This window comes from Pongo pygmaeus, chromosome 1 (assembly GCF_028885625.2).
Source record: "Pongo pygmaeus isolate AG05252 chromosome 1, NHGRI_mPonPyg2-v2.0_pri, whole genome shotgun sequence".
NCBI lineage: Eukaryota > Metazoa > Chordata > Mammalia > Primates > Hominidae > Pongo > Pongo pygmaeus.
The window spans coordinates 53,100,926-53,122,235 of record NC_072373.2 but is presented as its reverse complement, the minus strand read 5'-3'; the positions used below and the strand labels follow the sequence as shown (position 1 = coordinate 53,122,235).

The window sequence follows — 21,310 nt, the reverse complement described above, 5'->3', positions numbered from 1 at the left end:
CTTTTCACTAACATTGTACACATTTATTTAATGTCAATTCTTACTAGTACATAAGATGTCACTTAGGACTTAATGTCACTTCTACTAGTAGATAAGGTCCATGAGAATGGAAATGTTTTACTGTTTTGTTAATAACTGTATGTTCAGCTGGTATGTCCGTGTTTGGGGTACAGAATACTCAATAAATATTTGTTGAATGAATACAGGAAAAGAAGGAATCATTTTTAAAAATGGAAATAATGTTATACTAGGGTACTTTTTCTTCCTTGTATAAAATACTATGCGCAATTCGGAGTGGGTTGCAACATATTACATCAGTTAGCCTCCTAGAAATTTGAAGCTAGATAGACTAAGGCCTGTAAACATATGACAAGACAATAGAATAGTGAGTGGTAAATAGAAGCTCTACAAATAACAGTTAGCAGCCCCCTACCCCCCAGCACACACAAATGTACAGCATGGTAATCAACACATAAAATATATAGCTGATTTTGAAAATTTTGAGTAAAGCAACATGAAAAAGGAAAAAGAAAATGTAATCAAATTGATCACTGGGTCTTCAATAAACAATATATTCATAGTCATGCAATTCTAAAAGTTTATTGGGTTCGATGCTTAGATAATCAATAAATAATGGCAGACATCCTCATTTTGTTTAGAGAACAAAAGGTAAATGGTATCAGTCTTCAAATGCACAAATGTAACTTCAAAAACGAAAACTGGGAAATGTAAAATTGAGATTGAAAGCCAAAGGAAAAAAGGGGTCAGAAAATGTCATTTTCTTACAGGGCAAGGATATAAAATAGATTAATAATTTAATGGACACAAAGTTAATATATTCTTTTAAGGGATAAACTAGGATGGAAAGGAGAAGAACAGAGAGCTGATACCAGAAACCATGTATACATGTCATTATTATTATAATATTTAAACAGTAGTACCACTTTTATTTTCAAATGTGTATGCCATTTGAATAGTAAGCTAAGCTATTATCAACATGGGGACAAGTTTGTTGTAAAGGCAGAGGTTTGGGATTTGGACTAAACTGGGTAAAATTTAGACTCTGTCACTCTCGGAAATCTATTGAACATCTCTGAGACTTGGTTTTCTCATCTATGAACAAATTGTGGTTAATGACATAAAAGGCACAAAATGCTTGATCACATGAAAGTGACTTATTAAATGTCTAATGTTTGGATCCTTTTTTTCCATTTTTTATTAATTAGACTTGAAGAAAAATGAGCTAAAATATGTATACCAATAGTAGAAATGTTGACTAAAACTACAATCCTAAAAAACTGCAAGATTTTTGCAGATAATTAACATTATGATGTTACAAATCTTTAAATGTTACCATTGTATAAAAAAAATCTGGGCATATTCTTTAAAAAGCGTATGTCATGTGCTTTATTGTTTTAAAATAACATTAATCTAGAATAGTCAGAAAGCATTTTGATCACAATGAAATTACACTTAATAATTTTTCTAAATAATTTTGGCCATTCAAAGAAAGAAGAAAAATTTACTGAGTCAGCTGCTATGGCACTTTCAAATTCATGATTACCTACTGTTTTTCTAATAAAGAATACAAAATTTTATATAGACACACATTTATTTTTTGTAAAATATTGCTAATTCCACAGGAGAGTATTTGTAATGCTTATTAATTTTGCATTTTAATATTATTCAGAAATGGCCCCCTCCAATCAGAAAAATATACACAGACCAATTATAGGATTGTCAGTGTTTGGCTAGTTATTACATTGTCATTAAGACAATAAAATACCTTATTCAGTTAATTTTATAAATTCAGCAATAATAATTCAATATGTACTTTTAAAAAATAGTGTGCAATCAATGTTTTTCAAAAGCTGTACCATATCAAGGAACATCATATATATATATAAAGTTTCATAATGCATCAGATTGATTTAGAACAACATTGAGGAAAATTGCTTCAAAGTTATGCCTAATATTAACAATTCAATTATAAAGATTTTAAAAATATATTTTTACATGTAACAGATTATTCTAATTCAAAATACTATAAAAAATTACATTATACTCTGTACATTACAATTCTAAGACTTGCAGTATTTTCTAATAGTCAGAAAATACTGCAAGATTAATCAATTAAAAATAATTTTTGGAAATGGTCTATCCAGAAATAACCATTTTAAAATTTATTTTAAATGTGTCTTCCTTAAGAAATCATAAGCATTTCACTAATTAATTTCACATTGTTATTCTTGGAATTGAGGCTACGGGAAGAAAGAGAATTTTGCTTAATCTTATCAACCTAACAAATATTTCTCCAAGATTCCATGTAATTGACCTGATATTTTGTATTACTTTTTCAAACGAAGTAAAAGTTTTTGTTGTTGTTGTTGTTTGTTGTTGTTCTCCTTAACTGTGTTGGTAAAATGTAAAATGTGCCTGTTTATTCTCACTACTTACTAGTGGTTTAAATACAATTTTGAACCATGTTGAAGAGTATGTAGCCTAGGAATAAGCTTTGATTTTTATACCTTGTAAGATGGAAAGAGAATTTCCCCCAAATAATTCTCCATGATTTTTCCATATGGTTCAACTATTTAGTGTGAGTGAGTTTAAGAAAAGGGACACCTGACAGTCTTCAGACAAGTTGGAGTATTTTACATTATGTAAAAACATACCATGATTCCAAGACTTCTGGCCCTTCCAAGACTTCTGGCCCTCCCAAGACACTGGCTGTGTACTGGAAGCACATAAAATGACAGTGACACTGGCTTGATCATATTAAGGGCAAACGTCAAAACAGTTCATTTTCTTCCAAATGAATATCCAAGAAAAGTTTACTGCATGTGAAATGATTAAATTGTAGCAGGACTGTTTAATCACAAAGGAGGAATTGCTTATTCTCTTCAAGAACAACTTACTTGGGGAGAGGCAACTGAAAGAAATGATCTGGACCAAGCTCTCATGTATTCATCATACAGTCCCTACAAAATGATACAAACAAAACAAGCAGACCTCGACATTTTGAAAACTGGAGAAAACATGCATTTATTAACTTTTGGGGAATCAAAGAGCAAAGACTTCTACTATCCTGATTGAGTTTACATCAAATGCTGGAGGATGAGGAGTGTCCTTTAAGAGAACTGTTTAATCAACCTCTGTGTAAGACATAATGTAGTGTTTGCATCAGCAACTATGCCAGATCCTTTCTAAGAAACAATACATTACATGGGAGAATGTTAATTACAAAGCAACATGGTGTCCTGTATGCTAACATTGTTAGCTATTTAGCATAATGCATAATTTGTCTACATCTTTATTTGAATCATTGTGCTCACCTATATATAAATATATAGATATATAAATAAATGGTTTTAAAAAGAGGTGAATGATACAGCCTATTGTTATGTCCAGATATGAGCATATTAGGAATAGTCTGCTTTCTATTTTATAACCAAGTCTCTCAAAGTTTCTGTCTCTCCAAGGGCTGTAGACACTTCCATGAGTCCCTGTACATCCAAACATAAAACAATTAAAAGAGATTCCAGTCTTTGCCAAAGGAGCAGAGATACTGTACCACTCATGAACATGAGTTTTTCTTTCTTACCCTTTCTATCAAGAACTGAAACTCCACCCAGTTACCAGGACTCAATGACACTCTCTTGTTGTCCCTTTCTTCAAGATGTCCCAATTCTGACACTGACTTCCCTGCTAGGTTTTTAAGAACTGACATGCTTTCCTTATATAATAGTCCCCCCATCCACAGTTTTGCCTTCCCACAGTTTCAGTTACCCAAGATTAACTTTGACCCAATAATATTAAAAGGAAAATTCTAGAAATAAATAATTTATAAGTTTTAAGTTACATGCCATTCTAAGTAGCATAAAATCTCACTCCATCCCACCCTGTCCCACTCAGGACATGAATCATCCTTTTGTCCATTATATTCACACTATATATTGCTTCCCATCCATTAGTCACTTAGTAGCTGTCTTGGTTATCACATTGGCTCTTGAAGTATTGCAGTGCTTGTGTTCAAGTGGCCCTTATTTTACTTAGTGGTCCAAAGTTCAAGAGTAGCAATGCTGCCAATTTGGATATGCCGAAAAGAAGGCATCAAGTGCCTCCTTGAAGTGAAAAGATGAAAGTTCTCAAGTTAATAAGGAAAGAAAAATATCTTATGCTGAGGTTGCTAAGATCTATAGTAAGACCGAATACTCTATCCATGAAATTGTGAAGAAGAAAAAAGAAATTAGTGCATACTATATATAGGGTTTGGTACTATCGGAAATTATAGGCATCAGCTGGGGATGTTGGAAAGTATTCCCCGTGGATAAGGGGGATACTACTGTACCTACTGACCCCTTGCTACTCTGCTAAACTTTTCACAGCCGTATATGCTACTTGTTTCACAAAACAGTTTTTCCAAAAGTATAACAGCTGTTGAGTTCTACCTGTTTTATGAAGCTTCACTTGGCATGCCTTATTTCTTCTCCTGATTCATAAGTAAAAGCAAGACAGAATAATTTAATCAGAAGTTTAGATGAAAGTTGAATTTAAAAATATATAAGTATCCATCCCCTCAATCATTTATCCTTTGTGTTACACATAATCCAATTATACTCTTAGTTATTTTTAAACGTACAATTGAGTTATTATTGACTATAGTCACTCTGTTGTGCTATCACATAGTAGGTCTCATTCATTCTATTTTATTTTGTACCCATTAACCATCCCAATCTCCCCGTCACCACTCCCCCACTACCCTTCCCAGCCTCTGGTTACCATCCTTCTACTCTCTATGTCCATTAGTTCAATTGCTTTGATTTTTAGATCCCATGAAATGTTTGCCTTCCTGTGTCTGACTTATTTCACTTAACGTAAGTAAATGCATCTATTATATACCCACAGAAATTTTTTTTAAAACAATATTAATTATCTATAGCAGAGGTCAGCAAACTATGAGGGCCTGGAGACCAAATCCAGCCTGCCACTTTTTCTTGTAAATAAATTTTTATTGAAAGACAAAAAAGTACATATATGAAAAACACAGGCAGTTCAACTGCAAATTTACCCATGTTTATACTGACATCTCAAGGGTTACGTGAAGCTGACATGACAAGAAACCTGCTTACCTCCTCACAACTAATGGCACATTTTTCAAATCAATGATTTTTTTCCTAGACCAAGACATATTCTAAATCACATTGAATTAAAAATGCTATCAAACCTATACATGTACATAGTCCAAAAAGACAAGTTCCATAACATATAAGTGCAGCCTTCTCTCCCCTTCCTACTCTCACACATATTTTCACTCCGCAGAGGTAGTCCCTTTACAGCCCTAAAACTGGGTATTCTCTTAACCTCTTTCCATATTTCTAACTATGATTTCAATACTATTTCCTGCTTTTCAATTTAAATTATTATCTACTAGCTTTCTAGTATGGATCAAAAGAGTATAACTTTCTTCTCATCCCTCATTCTGAATTTCCCGTTTCCCATCCTTTGAATATACAAGTCGTGATTCACTTAGCGATGGGGATATATTCTGAGAAATCCATCATTAGACGATTTTGTCATTGGGCATAGACTGTACTTGCACAAATCTAAATGGTACAGCCTAGTACATACTAGGCTATAGGGTATAACCTATTGATCTTAGTCAACATCATCACAAACACATAAGCTCTGCACTGCTAGGTTACAACAGCTATGATGTCACTAGGCAATAGGAATTTTTCAGCTCCATTATAATCCTATGGGACTACCATTGTATATTCAGTGTGTCACTGAAATGTTATGTGGTGCATGACTGTAGTTCAATAATTTTTGTTAAACCAATCATCAGTGTTCACATTATTATGGCTGTTTTTCATAGAACAGCATGTTGAGCGCTATAATTATATTTCCAATCTTGAATGATCTGTTTTCCTTTCTAATTGTCTCTTTTGACATTTGTTAGTTTTCTAACCACTCATTACTAATTCAGAATCTGTCTGCTTGGGCTACCATAAAAAAATACCCCAGATTTGGCCGGGCACGGTGGCTCACACCTGTAATCCCAGCACTTTGGGAGGTCAAGGCAGGCAGATCACCTGAGGTCGGGAGTTCGAGACCAGCCTGACCAACATGGAGAAACTCCATCTCTACTAAAAATACAAAAAATAAAAATAAATAAATAGATAAATAAATAAATAATTAGCGAGGCTTGGTACCCGGAAGGCGGAGGTTGCAGTGAGCCGAGATCGAGTCATTCCACTCCAGCCGGGGCAAGAAAAGCAAAACTCAAGTCTCAAAAACAACAAAAACAACAACAACAAAAACAACCCAGATTTGACGACTTAAACAAAAGACATTTATTTTCTCACAGTTCTGGCAACCATAAGTTCTAGGACAAGGTCCCAGCAGAGTTGGTTTCCTCTGAGGCCTGTGACATTGGCCTCTTCACCTGGTTACCTTATATGCACACCCACCCCTGGTATCTCTGTGTATCCTATCATCTTATTCTCCTCTTATAAGGACATCAGCCATATTAGATTAGAGCCCACCCTAATGGCTTCATTTTAACTTAATTACCTATTTAAAAGCCCTATATCCAAATATAGTAAAATTGTGAAGAACTAGGAGTTAGGGCTCCAACAAGTGAAAATAAAAAGGGAGACAAAATGCAATCCAAAACCCCTGCCCAAAAGTGGAAAGCTCTTCTCAATACACTCAACCACATCAGGTAACACCAGCTTGGTCTCCTCCCCAGAGGTGGCCTTCCTGAAGTTCTCCACTCCCCACAATGGTCTGACTGCTGGCACTGAGAGCCTGCTGTTGAGGGTCCACTTCCAACATTACTTTGGAAATTTCCATTCTCTCCTCTGTGCTGGATCCCCTGAGGCTACTTCTCCTTCACTCACTCCTTGTTTTTGGTAAACACATCTTCCAGCAGCTTCCAGAGAGTTGTGCATTCTTTAAAATCTTTAGTTTATATAAATAACTTCTTTCTACTTTCTTACTAGACCAAACTTTTGCCAGGATACAAAATTCTAAGTGAAAAAATATTTCCCTTCAGAATTTTGAAAGCATTGTCCCAATGTCTTCTGCCATTACTGATGAGACGCCTGAAGACATTCCAATTTTCCACCCTTAGTTTTGAATATTTTCTTCTTTTTCTGCTATCGTTTCTCTTCCTCGTATGCCTTTTCCTTTTTCCTTTGGCTTCTTCTTTTGTTTCCTTCTCCCTGACCAGCACAGATCTTTTCTAGTCCTTATTGTATAATGAGTGGGCCCTCTCAATTTGACAATTTTTGTTTGGAAAATTTGAGTGTATTATGTCTTTCATAATATTCTACCCTAGCGTTTTATAAAATCCCTTTCTTAAATTCCTACTATATTGATATTGCTTCTGTCTAACTACCATAATTTTCTCACCTTTTTAATTCTTCTTTTACACTATTTGGTTTTACTGTTCATTGTATTATTCTTCATTCTTCAATGTCCTTAGGTTTACCTTCTAGGCCTTTTATTAAATTATTCATTTGTTATGCTAGCTTTAATTTCCAGGAGCTCTTTCAGGTTCACTGAGTGTCTTGTTTGTTTTGTGATCTAGTCTACTATTCTTATTTTATGTATGTACCATATTCTCATATTACTAGGAATATTTATTAAATATATATTTTAAGATTGATTTCTATTTCCAGAACTATATAGTATTGTTTGTTTCCTCTGAGTTTCTCTTTTTGTGTATGGTTTTTGTTTGTTTGTTTGCTTATTCCTTCTTGTTCTTGTTAGAAATGTCCTCAAATCCCTATGTCTGGTGTCTGGTGTCTGAATACAAGTAGGAGTTAAGCACTCAAAAGAGGTTAGCATTTGAGTAGAGACAGAGAGCTTTTTTCACATAGATTTTATTTTAGAGTGATCAATGTTTAATATTGCACTGGGGAACACCAGGTTTCATATCTCTGCACACACAGACACACAGACACACACAGGCACACACACTTTTGATTGAATGATATAAGGCATTTTATCTTGTGTTGAACCATTTCCCCTGAGGAAACTCCTCCAATCTTTTGTCAATGTCAATAGAGATATGTACCAGGCTGTAATGGTTCTCAGAGTCATTTGGGAAAATCATATCATGTTCAGTGATATGATTACTCTTAATTCCCTTAATTTTAGCATGGTACCTAGACTCTTAACTGTAGCTGGTGTTTCTGAGTAGAGAGTATCCCTGGATCAAATTCTCCAAATAGCAAACTCTTTTACCCAGATTAGGAAAGTAACCAGCAATGGATATGTATAGGGGTTCAAAGAACCTACTTTTCTTATAGACGTCTAACCAGTATTCATGTATTTAGTCATACATATAACCTTACATTCAGAGACATCTGGTACCTCTATTTTCTGAGACTGTTGAGGTTTGGTTGCAAAAAGCAGCTTGCTTCTAATTTGTTTCCTGTCTCAACTTAAATTTTAACTTCCTTCACTGTTGCCACTCATCCATCTGCTTTGTAGCTTGCAAAATTATTATTAATATAAAATTAGTATTGTCTCATCTACCAAATCTGTTGTCCCTATAGGTGTAAACCTTCTTACTCATTTCTTCCAATTTAGTAGTGTCAGGAAAAAAAAGAGAATGCATTTGATTAACTAAAAGATTCCAAATTCACATTATAAAGGGTACTCTAGAAGGTATTACGTATTTATTTCCTAATGCTTACACCTCTTTTGCTACACAAAGATAGTACACATACTGAAAAACTGAAAGTAATTTAAAGCCAAATTACCACTCGAGGGAGCACAACACTCACAATTACATAAGTCAAAGAATTATAGAAACACTTGATTATCTTCAGTTCAAATTCATTTCTTCAATAAACATGTTTGGAGTACCTACTATGTTGAACCAATTAAGAAGCGATTAAAGTAGTGCTTAAATGAACTGATGAATCAGTCTGATCTGAATTAAGGTAGTAATTGTGAAGAAAATGGGGAGCAGATACTTTTTCTCATATATATGTTTCAAAAAATATTTTAAAAGTTTTCCAATCATTTTTTGGTCTACACTCTTCTATTAGTTTCCAAGGGCTGCCAAACAAAGTACCACAACCTGAATGGCTTAAACAACAGAATTTTATTGTCTCACAGTTCTACAGACTGGAATTCGGAAATCAAGTTGTTGGCAGGGTTGGATCTTCCTGAGAGCTGTGAGGGAAAGATCTGTTCCAGACCTCTCTCCTTGGCATGTATATTGCCGTATTCATCTTTACATGGTGTTTTCCCTGTATACATGTCTGCCTCCAAATTTCCTCTTTTTATAAGGACACTGGTCATATTGGATTAGTGCCTACCCTAATGGTCTCATTATAAATTTATTACTTCTTTCAACACCTTATCACCACATAAGTTCACATGCTGAGGTACTGAGGGTTGGGACTTCAACGCAGGAATTTTGTAGGCCCACAATTCAGCTAATAGCAGCCCACTCCAAATGAAAGATGAGAAAATCAGTTTAAACATTTTAGAAATGGATAAGTAGTTTAGGTAAATTAGAGTGAGGACAACACAGAGCCTGCCCATTCAGGACTTACAGTCCTAGATTAATGTAAAAGAGTATGCCTATTAAGTGCTCCAGAAGAGAATAAAACATATACCTGAAAGATCTATGCACACTTTGCCTTTTCCCATTCTCTATAGAAACCACCAATTGTTCTCATTTGTCCACACACCGCAGATAATGGCTAGATATGGAGTCATTGGCTTAGAAACACAGGAGGTAGTAGAATTTACTGAACATAAAATAATGAAGCACTTTAAAAAATAATAAAATAAAAAAATTTTAAATGTAGTTTATACCATTATTTGCTTTATACAATTTAATTTAGTTATAAGTTTGATAGAGCTGTGGACCTAAAAAATGCATCATAAATATCATATAAGCCAAAGGTTACCAAACTGAAATGTGTTTCAGAATTACCTGGGGAGCTTTTAAAAATATAGAGATTGTTGATTACCACCCCAAATATCTTGAATAGAAGGTTCTCAAATGCATAGTTTTAAGAAACTCTCCAATTGGTTCTAATGCCTGATCCATCTGCTTTGTCTTAAGATTGAAAAAATTAAGGCCACTTTAACAAAACTGCATATCATAAGACATATTTAATAAAAATGGTCTAGTTCTGTTTATATATGATTCATTTTGATCAACAGATTATGAGAGTATTCATAGAAACTATTTGAAAAACACTTTTGTTAATACAATGAATGATACAACTGTTCTTATGGAAAAGATAGGTCAGTAATATTTGTTTCCTTTTAGTAAAACTTTAAGTTCACCAATACTTAATGTTGGTGGATTTTTAAAAACTCAAATTTAAAAAAATCTTCTAAAATGGAAAGCACAACTTACTAAAAAAGATTTTAGAAACTTACAGATGATGTCCTATCCACTTCACAACGGCTACTGAGAATAAAACAGGCCTCAGCGTCATCCATCCTAAATACAGATGGAAAAACAAAATAATCACACACTGAAATATCTACATGTTTTCTGAAAAATAGAATTTCAGTCTTTAGTCCATATATTGCACAAAATGTACATGTAGACCATATGTATCCTTAAGCTTAAATGAAAGTTGAATTTCTAGCAGATCATGACTATATCTGATTTTGAACAAAAAAAAATTTGCTATTGGGTTGTCTATTATAACTTAATGTTTTATGACAAAAGTTAATAAAAGCCAAATGTTATTTCTTTGTATGATTAAATATATTTTATATGCATGCTTTGAGTAAATTAAGGGGCTATATTGGTCTTTATTTTATGATTAATAGTATTTTAACTGTAATGTCTGAATCAAACTAAGAGGGGTGGAATACAGCCTCTCTGTATTCATAAGTAAAACTCTACTCTGTATTTATACTTCCTGGAGATCATTCATCATCTTTTTCCAAGCCCCTTCCCCTCATGCTAGGGTTCAATATTTCTTAAGTTTAGTGATAAAGACATAGTATATTTTAGTGTTTGATACATGACATTCTAAGAGCACAAGAATGTTTATTTTCAAAATAAGGAATGATTTATCTCTGTGGTTCACTGTGATAAAGTAAATATTTTCCAAACAAAAAAATGGTTTCTATGGGGAGGAAATATAAAAGTCTTTGCAGTAAGACCAAAACAAACAGTTCTGGGAAAATGTTGCGCCATGGTTATTAAGATAATATGAGTGTTGGATAACTTCCTTTAAACACCATTTTCAACTAAGCAATTCAAAACTCATGCAACTAACCTATGAAACTTGTTTGGAGAATCCTACTCCATGCTCTATGCATGAGGAATTGCACTGAAAAATGTATTAGTTTATATTAAATCCCAAATATTTTATAGGAAGCTAAGATTGGAAATGAACATAAAAATGGATACTGCATCACTCTAACTTATTTTTTTAAATAGCTTTTAGAGTATGACCAGACAGCTATCTCTCTCTCTCCTTCATTCCCTTCCCTTTTCTTTTATCACATGGAGGAATTCTTCTTGTAAATATGGTCGCTTTTACCAAGACATCATTTTAAGACTATTGGTAATAAATTAGTTATATTAATCCTAAATAGTATATAGCTTAGATACTAATAGCTAATACCAATAACTCAGATAAATTTGTTAGATGGAAAGAAGCCTCCATGTACTACACAAATTCATATTGAACATAATATGAATATTACTCATGTTTGTTGTGTGAAGAACTTAACTGTCATACAATAAATTAAGAATATTGATTATCTACACCAATGAATACAATGATCTAGATTATAGTAGTATCTAAGCATCTATTTCTCTAGCACACCCAAATAATGAATATAGATAGCAAACAGTAAACACCTAAAGCCAGGGTTTACCTGAGGTGCTGGGAAAATCTGATGACTTAAAGAACTGTCACATGTACAATGACCACAAATATAAAGTATTTAATCCACCAAAAAGATGGAAATACTCACAAAGAAATGTAACTTTCCAATTAGATAACACTCATTATATCCTGCTAGTTTCTCATGTTTTTTGTTTCAGAAGTTGAATCATTGAAAAAAAACTCCATTAAATCGACTTTATTATATATAAATCAAAGGTAACATCAGAGTTCCTGACTAGGTATCTAGTCATCATTTGAAGGATTATGCAGCACAAAGGAGTCCAGAAGTCTGTTCCACAAAACAGTTGACTTTTCTTCTGTTCTTTTCCAACACTCACTAGACAGACAGACAGACAGACAGACACACACACACACACACACTTGCACACACAGTGAAGACAGGCACAAACACACACCCACTCATGCACACTCAGGTTATCCAGGAAAGAAAAAAAAAGTATAAAGCACTTATGCTATTCAGTTCAGTGGGGAGGCTTTTAAATCTAGAAGAGCATGTAGGACAACTCAAGGGTAAACATGAAGATATGTTCAAAACTTTAAAAACAGAAAATATTGAGCAAAACCACTTTTGTTGAAGATACCTTCTGGCATCTGAAACTAAGGAGATTGTTTTGCAGAAACTCTGTTTCCGTGGTGTCCACGCTATGCTCAATAATACTCACACTCATATGATATAACTTGGTAACTTGTGACAAATGTTTAAGACTATGTCACATTTAAGACAAATTGCCTGGTACATGCACAAAAAGAAGAGGGTAGCTAAGTAAGTCCTGTCACCTTTCTGATTCCTCTAGTCCACGGCAACCATTTTTTCTCTGACCCCAGGCAACACAAGTGCTATGTGTCCAATACATAGTGCAAGCTCTTTAAAATGTAAACCCTAACTCACACTGCACTGATATGTCACACCATATTTAGCCCACAATTTTTATATGTGGGATAAAAACCGTATTCAGGGATTTGGAGACTACTCTAACAGTGAGTCTAGATACCTCACTGAATCTCTGATAGCTTAAGATAATTATTCTGGGCCACTTTTTTCATTGTGCTGTGTGGTCAGTCTTCTGAACAGTTTTGCCTTGAGATGAGGCTGAAAAAGAGGAGTAAACACACTGATTTTATGATATATTTTTGACCTTTTAGTTTGGCCAGCAGAGGGACTAAGGCAAGAGTCTATACTCAAACATACTTAAACACATCTTGCAACATTGAAAATTGCTAAAATTTGGAAGAAAGAGAAAATATTAAGTCACTCAAAACTGTAAGCTGCAAGATGAAAGGCAGGGATACCTACTTTGCTCTCAATAGGTCTTGATCTTTAAGGGCTGAACCTTGAAGGTAGATAACTCGTTGGGACCACATTGGAATCTGCAGTACCCTTCGAACCTGTACATCCATTTCAGTAGGACACAAAATCACCACATAATAATCCTATTCAAAACAAAATGGGCAATGGAATAGAAACAATAATGTTTTATGTTATGCTACATAGAAAAATAAAATATCTAAGAAAAATTTGAAATATGATAAAACTGAAATGAACTTTTGCTAATAAAATTTCACATTTAAAACCTGGGCATATATTAAATAGCATTACACTATAATAAATACAACTGGGACATAAACAAATCTTATAAATCAATAAATTCATCTCAACTTATTTCAGTCTTACTAAGACCATAAGGGAAGGTAATCAGTGGTTATACCTGGCACACACTTCCAGCTTGTGAAGGTTTTAGTTTTATCTACAGACTGATCCTAAAATATACATTGAACACCAGGCAGAAGCATTTAAGTATCAATTCATACTTCATTACTTTTAGGATCAAAATTGTGATAGTGATTTATATCATTTAGCTATATAATTATGAAACAATAATTTTGGACACTTTCTGATGAATATTTGAATGAATAAGGATCCATAAAAACATTGAAAATACTGACAAAGTAAATTAAAGGAACATGATATCAAAATATTACAAAATATACGGTCCTTTGGAGAAAATTACATCTGAGTGGTGAAACAGTTTAAACCAATGATCTATAGAAATTACAATTCTCTGGTAAACATTCACCATTTTACTGCTGTAAAATATATCTACTACGAATTTCTGGAGTTTAAATAATTATCTACATTGATACTAGATAAAAGTTAATGACTGTATGATATGGTTTGGATTTGTGTCCCTGCCCAAACCTCATGTTAAATTGTAATTCCAAATGTTAAGAGAGAGGCCTGGTGGGAGGTGACTGAATCACGGTGGCAGATTTCCCCCTTGCTGTTCTCCTGATAGTGAGTGTGTATCACCCCCCTCTTCCTCCTGCTCTGGCCATGTGAAGACACACCTGCTTCCCTTTCACATTACACATGACCATAAGTTTCCTTAGGCCTCCCCAGCCATGTTTCCAGTATAGCATGTGGAACCGTAAGCCAATTAAATCTCTTTTCTTTATACATTACCCTCTCTCAGGTAATTCTTTATAGCAGTGTGAGAGCAGGCTAATACACCATGGGATCAAAATTTTCCCACAAATGGATTTTCTTTATGGGTTATAATAAGTAAGCTTGAAATTAATTAAATATAAATAATAAAAAAAACAAATAAGTATGGAGTTGCTATTAAAAATGCAAGTTAACATATGAAAACAAAAGAACAAGAACAAAATGATTCTGCCATTTAAGATAGAACAAAATGATTCTATCATTTAAGAATCAATTATAAATTAGCTGTTTTAAAACACAAAAATATAGTATTTATAAAGGTCTACAAAATATTCACAAATCACAAGGAAAGGATAATTAGAAATACTAAGCATTGTCTTGAAGTCTAGAGTTATTCAACTTCTTGACAAAAATTTGTTGAGTAAATACAAGACCTTCAACAGACTAAGTGCAGTAAGCAGGAAAGGAGTTTAATGCCTTGGCCCATAGCAGAAAGTGGAAATATTCAAGAATTGTATCTGCATAGACAGAAAAAAAAGTTTCTTCTTAATTCGTATTCTCAATTCAGCTAGTTATTGTCCAATTTTTGGTCATGTATTGCTATACATATAGGACCTATTTATACTTCAGGAAACAAAATAAAAAAATGAAAGTCCCAGACTTCCACATTTCCATTAGCAATCCTCGATAAAATTCCGCAGTATTTAACTGAGCAGATGATATTGAAATGGTTTCTTTCTTGTTTTATTATATTTTATCTTAAAATTCACTGTTTCATAAAAATATCATTTATGCTCTACCCAAGGGAGAAAAAGCAATCTTTTAATTCAAAGAAAAATTTTCTTTGTAGCATTAACATTATTCCATCTGTCTTTCAGCGTAGATACAGAAGGAAACTTAAAATACTGAGTATTCCTCCAGCATTTTTTTTCTATGTTCCTGGTTATATTTGTGGTTCTTCATTTACTCCTTCTATATTTGGTTGTATAAATAAAAATCCTCCACAAAGCAGGCTGCACCATCAGTTAATTGACTTTGACAATATGTTAGTAGGTATGATCCAGTATAGTACATAATATAAGCCAAATGTACCTGGAGCCTAGGATGAGCATAGAATTCATTTAAAAAATCCATAAGTAAATCAATCTTCAGTGAGCTGACACACAGGACGACATGCTTTTCAGTTTGAGCTCTATGTCGACTATAGTTTCCTCCTGACTTTTGTCTCTCCATCCACAAATAAGCCAGCTGTTCAAACTGTAATATATTTTCCACATGTGAATGAAAAACACAGTAAGGAAATAAATAAATCAATGCAATACATCTATTGTTTATTAGGTACTTTCAATTTCCTAGATGGAACTCATTGAGATTCTAATCATCAGTGTTCCCCTTCAACAACAGACTTTTCATATGATTTCTACAGAGGCTGCAAATGTCTCCCAGGGGCTTCAGGTCTCTAAGGAAACATATTAACATGATTTTGCTATCACATGATAACAGGCCACTAAGAGGTTTGTACCTCTGCTTTATGTCCAGTAGAGGTGAGTGAAAGAGAAAAGCCTTATTGCTATTTTCCCACATTCTCTGTCAAGTTCTAACCACATCTCATGCAATAAGAGTTACTCTTACCACAATACACAAGGCCACATTCTAGCTGTACAGTAGCCATTAACGGAGGAAAGTGAAAGGTGCAAGGGAGGGATGTCAGGAAGAAAGACATGCATGAATTTATCGGAGTAGGAAGGCCATTTTTGTAGGTATTCTATTCAGATACATTGTGGCCAAAGTTTTGCAATGGAATATGCAAGTTTGATTTGCATTTCCCTATAGCCTGCTTCTGATCTGCCCACACATGGGCAGCCAGGGCTTAATATAGGAAAGAGTTAGAGATTGCATCTACTTATTTTTAATTCCATTTATATATCCATCCCTTTGCAACCTCCCTACTCACTCCCCAAAGTGCCACATAATATTTACATACCATGTTCAGACTTTTTTTTTTTTTTTTTTTTTGTAGAGATGGGGTTTTACCTTATAGCCCAAGCTCATCTTCAACTCCTTGGCTCAAGCCATCCACCTGCCTCAGCCTCCCAAAATACTGGTATTATAGGCATGAGCCCTGCACCTGGCCCAGATTTTATTTGACAAACATAAGTAATAGATTTTTCTTCATTGCAGTGTATGACTTTGTGGTTTATTTTGAAGAATCAAGAGAAATCAACCCTTCACAAATTTATTTCTTTGATCTATCATCCTATAATTAAAAACTATATTATTCTATATTTAATATAATTAAGTACCCTATATTAAAAAAAATCTTGAAGGATTGAAATAAGATGAGTGCTGTCAGTCATGACTGGAAGGGAAAAAAAGCAACTCGTTGTTTCTAATAAAATGTAAAATGACATTTCTGCAGTAATTTATGTAATTAATTAAATGTGATGATAGTATGTGTTAGTAAATTATTGTTAGATAAATAAGCCACTTTCAATTTCTTATTAAATGTGGAGGATTCAATTTCATGTCTCTGTACATTTCTATACAATGTAAGATGGTTTTGTTTACCTGTATGGGTAGAACCACAAGAGCAACACAAATCATAGCAACTACAAAAAGCTTGGAGGACCATGTTTCAGGAGTGACATCCCCGAAGCCCACAGTAGAAAACGTCACAATGCAGAAATAAAGGGAGTCAAAGAGATTCAGCTTCTTTCCTATTCGTTCCAGATGTTGGATCCCACAAATGCTAAAGAAACAAATATGCATTAAAATTAAATCTTTCAAACTGGACACATAATTTCTCATCATTATTCTTTTGAAAGCCAAAGCACATTTCATAAAGCCATTTAATAGTCCCTCATATTTTACAATATATTTTTCTAGGAAAGATATAATTAGTAAGTTCTTGTCCTACATTGACCAGACATGATCTTATTTTGATTAATAGCCAAAAATGGTAGCTAAAATATCACACAGTATATTTGAGTAACATGCAAAATGAACAGACGATTTCATGGGTGATACACATAGACATTGAATGAACATCAACACCAGAAATCACTACCTCTAATCCCTACCAAAATACCAAGTCTTTTCTTTTTCTTTTTTTATAATTTCTTTTGAGACTCTTTTTCTTTTGTTATAATTTAGGAAGAAGAGAAAGACAGTAAAAGACTTGAGGAGTTAACAATTGCCAAATGCTATGGTTTGAATGCTGTCCCCTCCAAAACTCATGTTAAAATTTAATTGCCATTGTACCATACTAAAAGGTGAGACCATTAAGAGGTGTTTAGGTCATAAGGGCTCCACCAACATGAATGAACTAATGTTGGTATCCTGAGAATGGGCTCCCTCACAAGATTGATCTCTCTCTCTCTCTCACGCGCGCTCTTTCTGTCTCAGGTGTGCTTTCTCTCTCTTTGCCTTTCTACAATGTTATGAGATAGCAAGAAGGCCCTCACCAGTTGCCAGCACCTTGATCTTGGATTCCCAGCCTCCAAACCCAATATAAGCCAATACACTTCCATTTATTATAAATTACCCAGTTTCAGGTATTATCTTATGGCAGCACAAAATGGACTAAGACACAAAACAATTCTTAAAACAAGTCCTTAAATGAATCAATCATTTGTACAAAGCTATTGATGAGGTGACAGTAAGAGAGCAGCATGAAAGTTGTTAGATGTCCTCAAATTAGAAATGTGTTAAAATAACATTAGAAATAATGCTGCTATTAGCAAAAAAAAAAAAAAAAAAAAAGCAAAGTGAGACTATGAATAATAAAATATATTGTGCAATGTTGGAGGAAGATGTAAGATTTGCAACACAGCAATCAGTGTATAATTGCTATGGTTTGAATGCTTGTGTCCCCTCCAAAATTCATGTTGAAACTTAAATTCAGAATGCAACATTATTAAGAGGTGGGCTTTAGGAGGTGATTAAATCTGGAGCTCTCAAGAATGGAATTAGCAATCTTATAAAAGTGTTGGAGGGAACTAGCTAGCCCTCTTTTTGCTCTTCTGCCTTCTGCCATATGAAGACACAGCCACAACGTGTCATCTTGGTGAGAGAGAAGGCTCTCACCAGATACCAAATCTGTGAGCCCTTGATCATGAACTCCCCTTCTTCTAGAACTGTGAGAAATATGTTTCTGTTGTTCATAAATTACCCAGTCTCAAGTATTTTGTTACAGCAGCACAAATGAACTAACACAGAAATTGACACTGAGAAATAGGGTGTTGCTATAACAAATACCTAAAAACGTGGAAGCAGCTTTGGAATTGGGTAATGGGCAGAGGCAGGAGAAGTTTTAGGGTACATGCCAGAAAAAAAGCCTAGATTTTTAGTGTTTAAGGGCAATTTTGGTGAAAGCTCAGAAGAAGAGGAGAGTAGAGAGAGCCTAACTTCTTATAGATTATTTAAACAGTCATGACCAGAATATTGGGGGAAATACCGACAGGAAAGGCCTTTCTGATGAGTTCTTAGACAGAAATGAAGACTATGTAATTGGAAACTGGAGGAAAAGGCATCCTTATTACAAAGTGGTAAAACTTGGTAATTATGTCTGTGTCCTAATATTTTGTGGAAGGCACAATTTAAAGGTGGTGAACTAGAATACGTAGCAGAAGAAATCTCTAAGTAAAGTGTTCAGGGTGATGTATTGTGTTTCTTGACTGCTTTTAGTAAAATGTCAGAAGAGAAAAATGGATTAAAAATGAAATTTATAATCAAAACTGAAGCAAAACCTAAAAAATTTGGAAAATACTCAGCCTGGTCAGATTGTAAATAAAAATTGTGCTCCAGAGAAAACACCAACAGTTTGTCCAAGCAACCATGTGATAAGGAGACTCATGTAAGATAAAAGGAAGCCAGGTGGTCTTCATCAAGACAATGGAAGAATAATCCCGAAGGCATTTTGGAGCTCTTCCAGACTGTCACCCTCATCACAGGATCACAGTGTGAAAGCTTTGAGGGCAAAACAGTTTCAACAGAGGAAACCAGGGCACGTTTGGGGCCTCAAGAGTCAGCTTTCTTAATTCTGGTGCAGTGCTCTTTGGCCACCCCAAGTGCTGGTCAAGCAGGTGCAGGAGTGACTCAGGATGCTGCTATGGAAGTCAGAGGTGGTAAACCTTGGTGGCATCCATGTGGTGTTAATTTTGCTGGTGCACAAAGAGCACAAGCTGTGAAGGCATGGTGACCTTTCCTCTAGATTTCAAAGCATGCCTTGGAGAGCCTTGGTGCCAAGAAAGAGAACTACCACCGGGGTATGGCAGCACAGAGAGTCCCCACTAGAGCAATGCCTGGTGGAGCTATAGGGGTGGAGCCATCCCTGAAACCCCATAGCTGTGTAGTCACCAGCATGAAATGCCAGTGTGGGAGAGCTGGAGATGCTAGACCCCAACTCTTTAAGTGCTGCTGTGTGGTCTTTGCCAAACAAAGCTTAGAAGATGGGGTTTCCCATGGCCTGGTCGGGGCCAACTCCTCCCCATTGTGACCAGAAGTCAAGACATGGAGTCAAAAATTATTCTCAAACCTCAGGATTTAATGTTTTTTCCTTGTTGGATTTCAAACTTAATTGGGACCTGTTACCCATTTCTTCTTGCCTATTTCTCCCTTTTGGAATAAGAATATCTATCCCATGCCTGTCTCACCATTGTATTTTGGAAGCACAAAACTTGTTTAATTTCACAGGCTCACAGCTGAAGAGTAATTTGCCTCAGGATGAATCATGCCTTGAGTCTCACCCATATCTAATTTAGGTGATATTTAGATGAGACTTTGGACTTAGAGTTGGTGTTGGAACAACTTAAGACTTTAGGGGCTATTGGGATGAAATAAAATGTATTTTGTATGAGAGCAGGACATGCATTTTGATGGGCCAGGAGCAGAAGGCTATGGTGTGAAGTTTGTGTCCCCTCCAAAATTCACACTGACACTTAAATCTCACAAGGCAACATTATTAAGAAGTGGGGCCTTTAGGAGGTGATTAAGAGTCATGAAGGTACAGCACTCATGAATGGAATTAACAACCTTATAAAATTGTGGGTCAGAAACAGCTAGGCCGTTTTTGCCCTTCTGCCTTGGGAGGATGCAACAGTAAGGCCCCATCTTGAAAGTAGAGAGAAGGCACTCAACAGATGTTAAATTTCCAGCATCTTGATCTTGGCCTTCACAGCCTTCAGTATTGTGAGAAAGGAATTTCTATTGTTTATATATTACCCAGCCTCAGGAATTTTGTTATAGCAGCACAGACTAATATAATCATGGAATACTACTCAGTAAATAAATAAATAAATAAAAATTAAAAGAAGCCAAGTTCTGGATAAACTTCAAAAACATGTTGAGTGAAAGAAGTCAGATATAAAAGACCACATGTTGTATGGTTCTGTTTATATGAAATTTCCAGAGAAGAGCCAGCAAATTAGTGGTTGCCTGGGACTGATGATGGGAATGTGGTGGTGAAAATGTTCTGAAACTAAATTGAGGTGATGGTATATATCTCTTTATGTATATAACTGTGAATATACATGAGAAAATTATTGAATTTACACTTAAAATGAGTAAATTTTATGACACATATATTATATCCCTATAAAGCTATTTTAAAAATCAGTGTATATTTGTGAACACTCACTATGGCTTCTGGGCACAACAAGCACATGGCTCAATTATGACAACCATGAAGAAATAAATATTCAATGTTTGCTTTCCAGAAGTTCCTTTTCCGGCCTTTTAAGATAATCTCCTTATTTGTCTAAGTTATGTAGCATACATATTCTATTGTCTTTATGCATATATATATTTTGGTACAGTCAAGAATAAGCTTACGAATGGTTAGGTAGCTGGGTAGGTACATAGGTAGATGGATCAAGAGACAGAAGAGAGAAAGGAAGATACATGTCATCATTTTAATTGTTTACAACTGTTGTGTGAGTTTATTTGCTTT

General features: G+C 34.7%; 1 protein-coding gene across 7 annotated transcripts in view; it reads right to left on the bottom strand.

The window, feature by feature from the left end:
* Positions 1 to 21,310, bottom strand: part of KCNT2 (potassium sodium-activated channel subfamily T member 2) — a 392,642-nt gene that overhangs the window by 193,951 nt on the left and 177,381 nt on the right. For all 7 annotated transcript variants that reach the window (XM_063647669.1, XM_063647672.1, XM_054449259.2 and 4 more), the window contains exons 9-12: positions 16,930 to 17,110; positions 15,454 to 15,618; positions 13,213 to 13,349; positions 10,423 to 10,486 (exon numbers count right to left, since the gene is read on the bottom strand). In XM_063647669.1, coding sequence (XP_063503739.1) covers positions 10,423 to 10,486; positions 13,213 to 13,349; positions 15,454 to 15,618; positions 16,930 to 17,110 — 547 coding nt within the window. The remainder of the gene's footprint in view (positions 1 to 10,422; positions 10,487 to 13,212; positions 13,350 to 15,453; positions 15,619 to 16,929; positions 17,111 to 21,310) is intronic.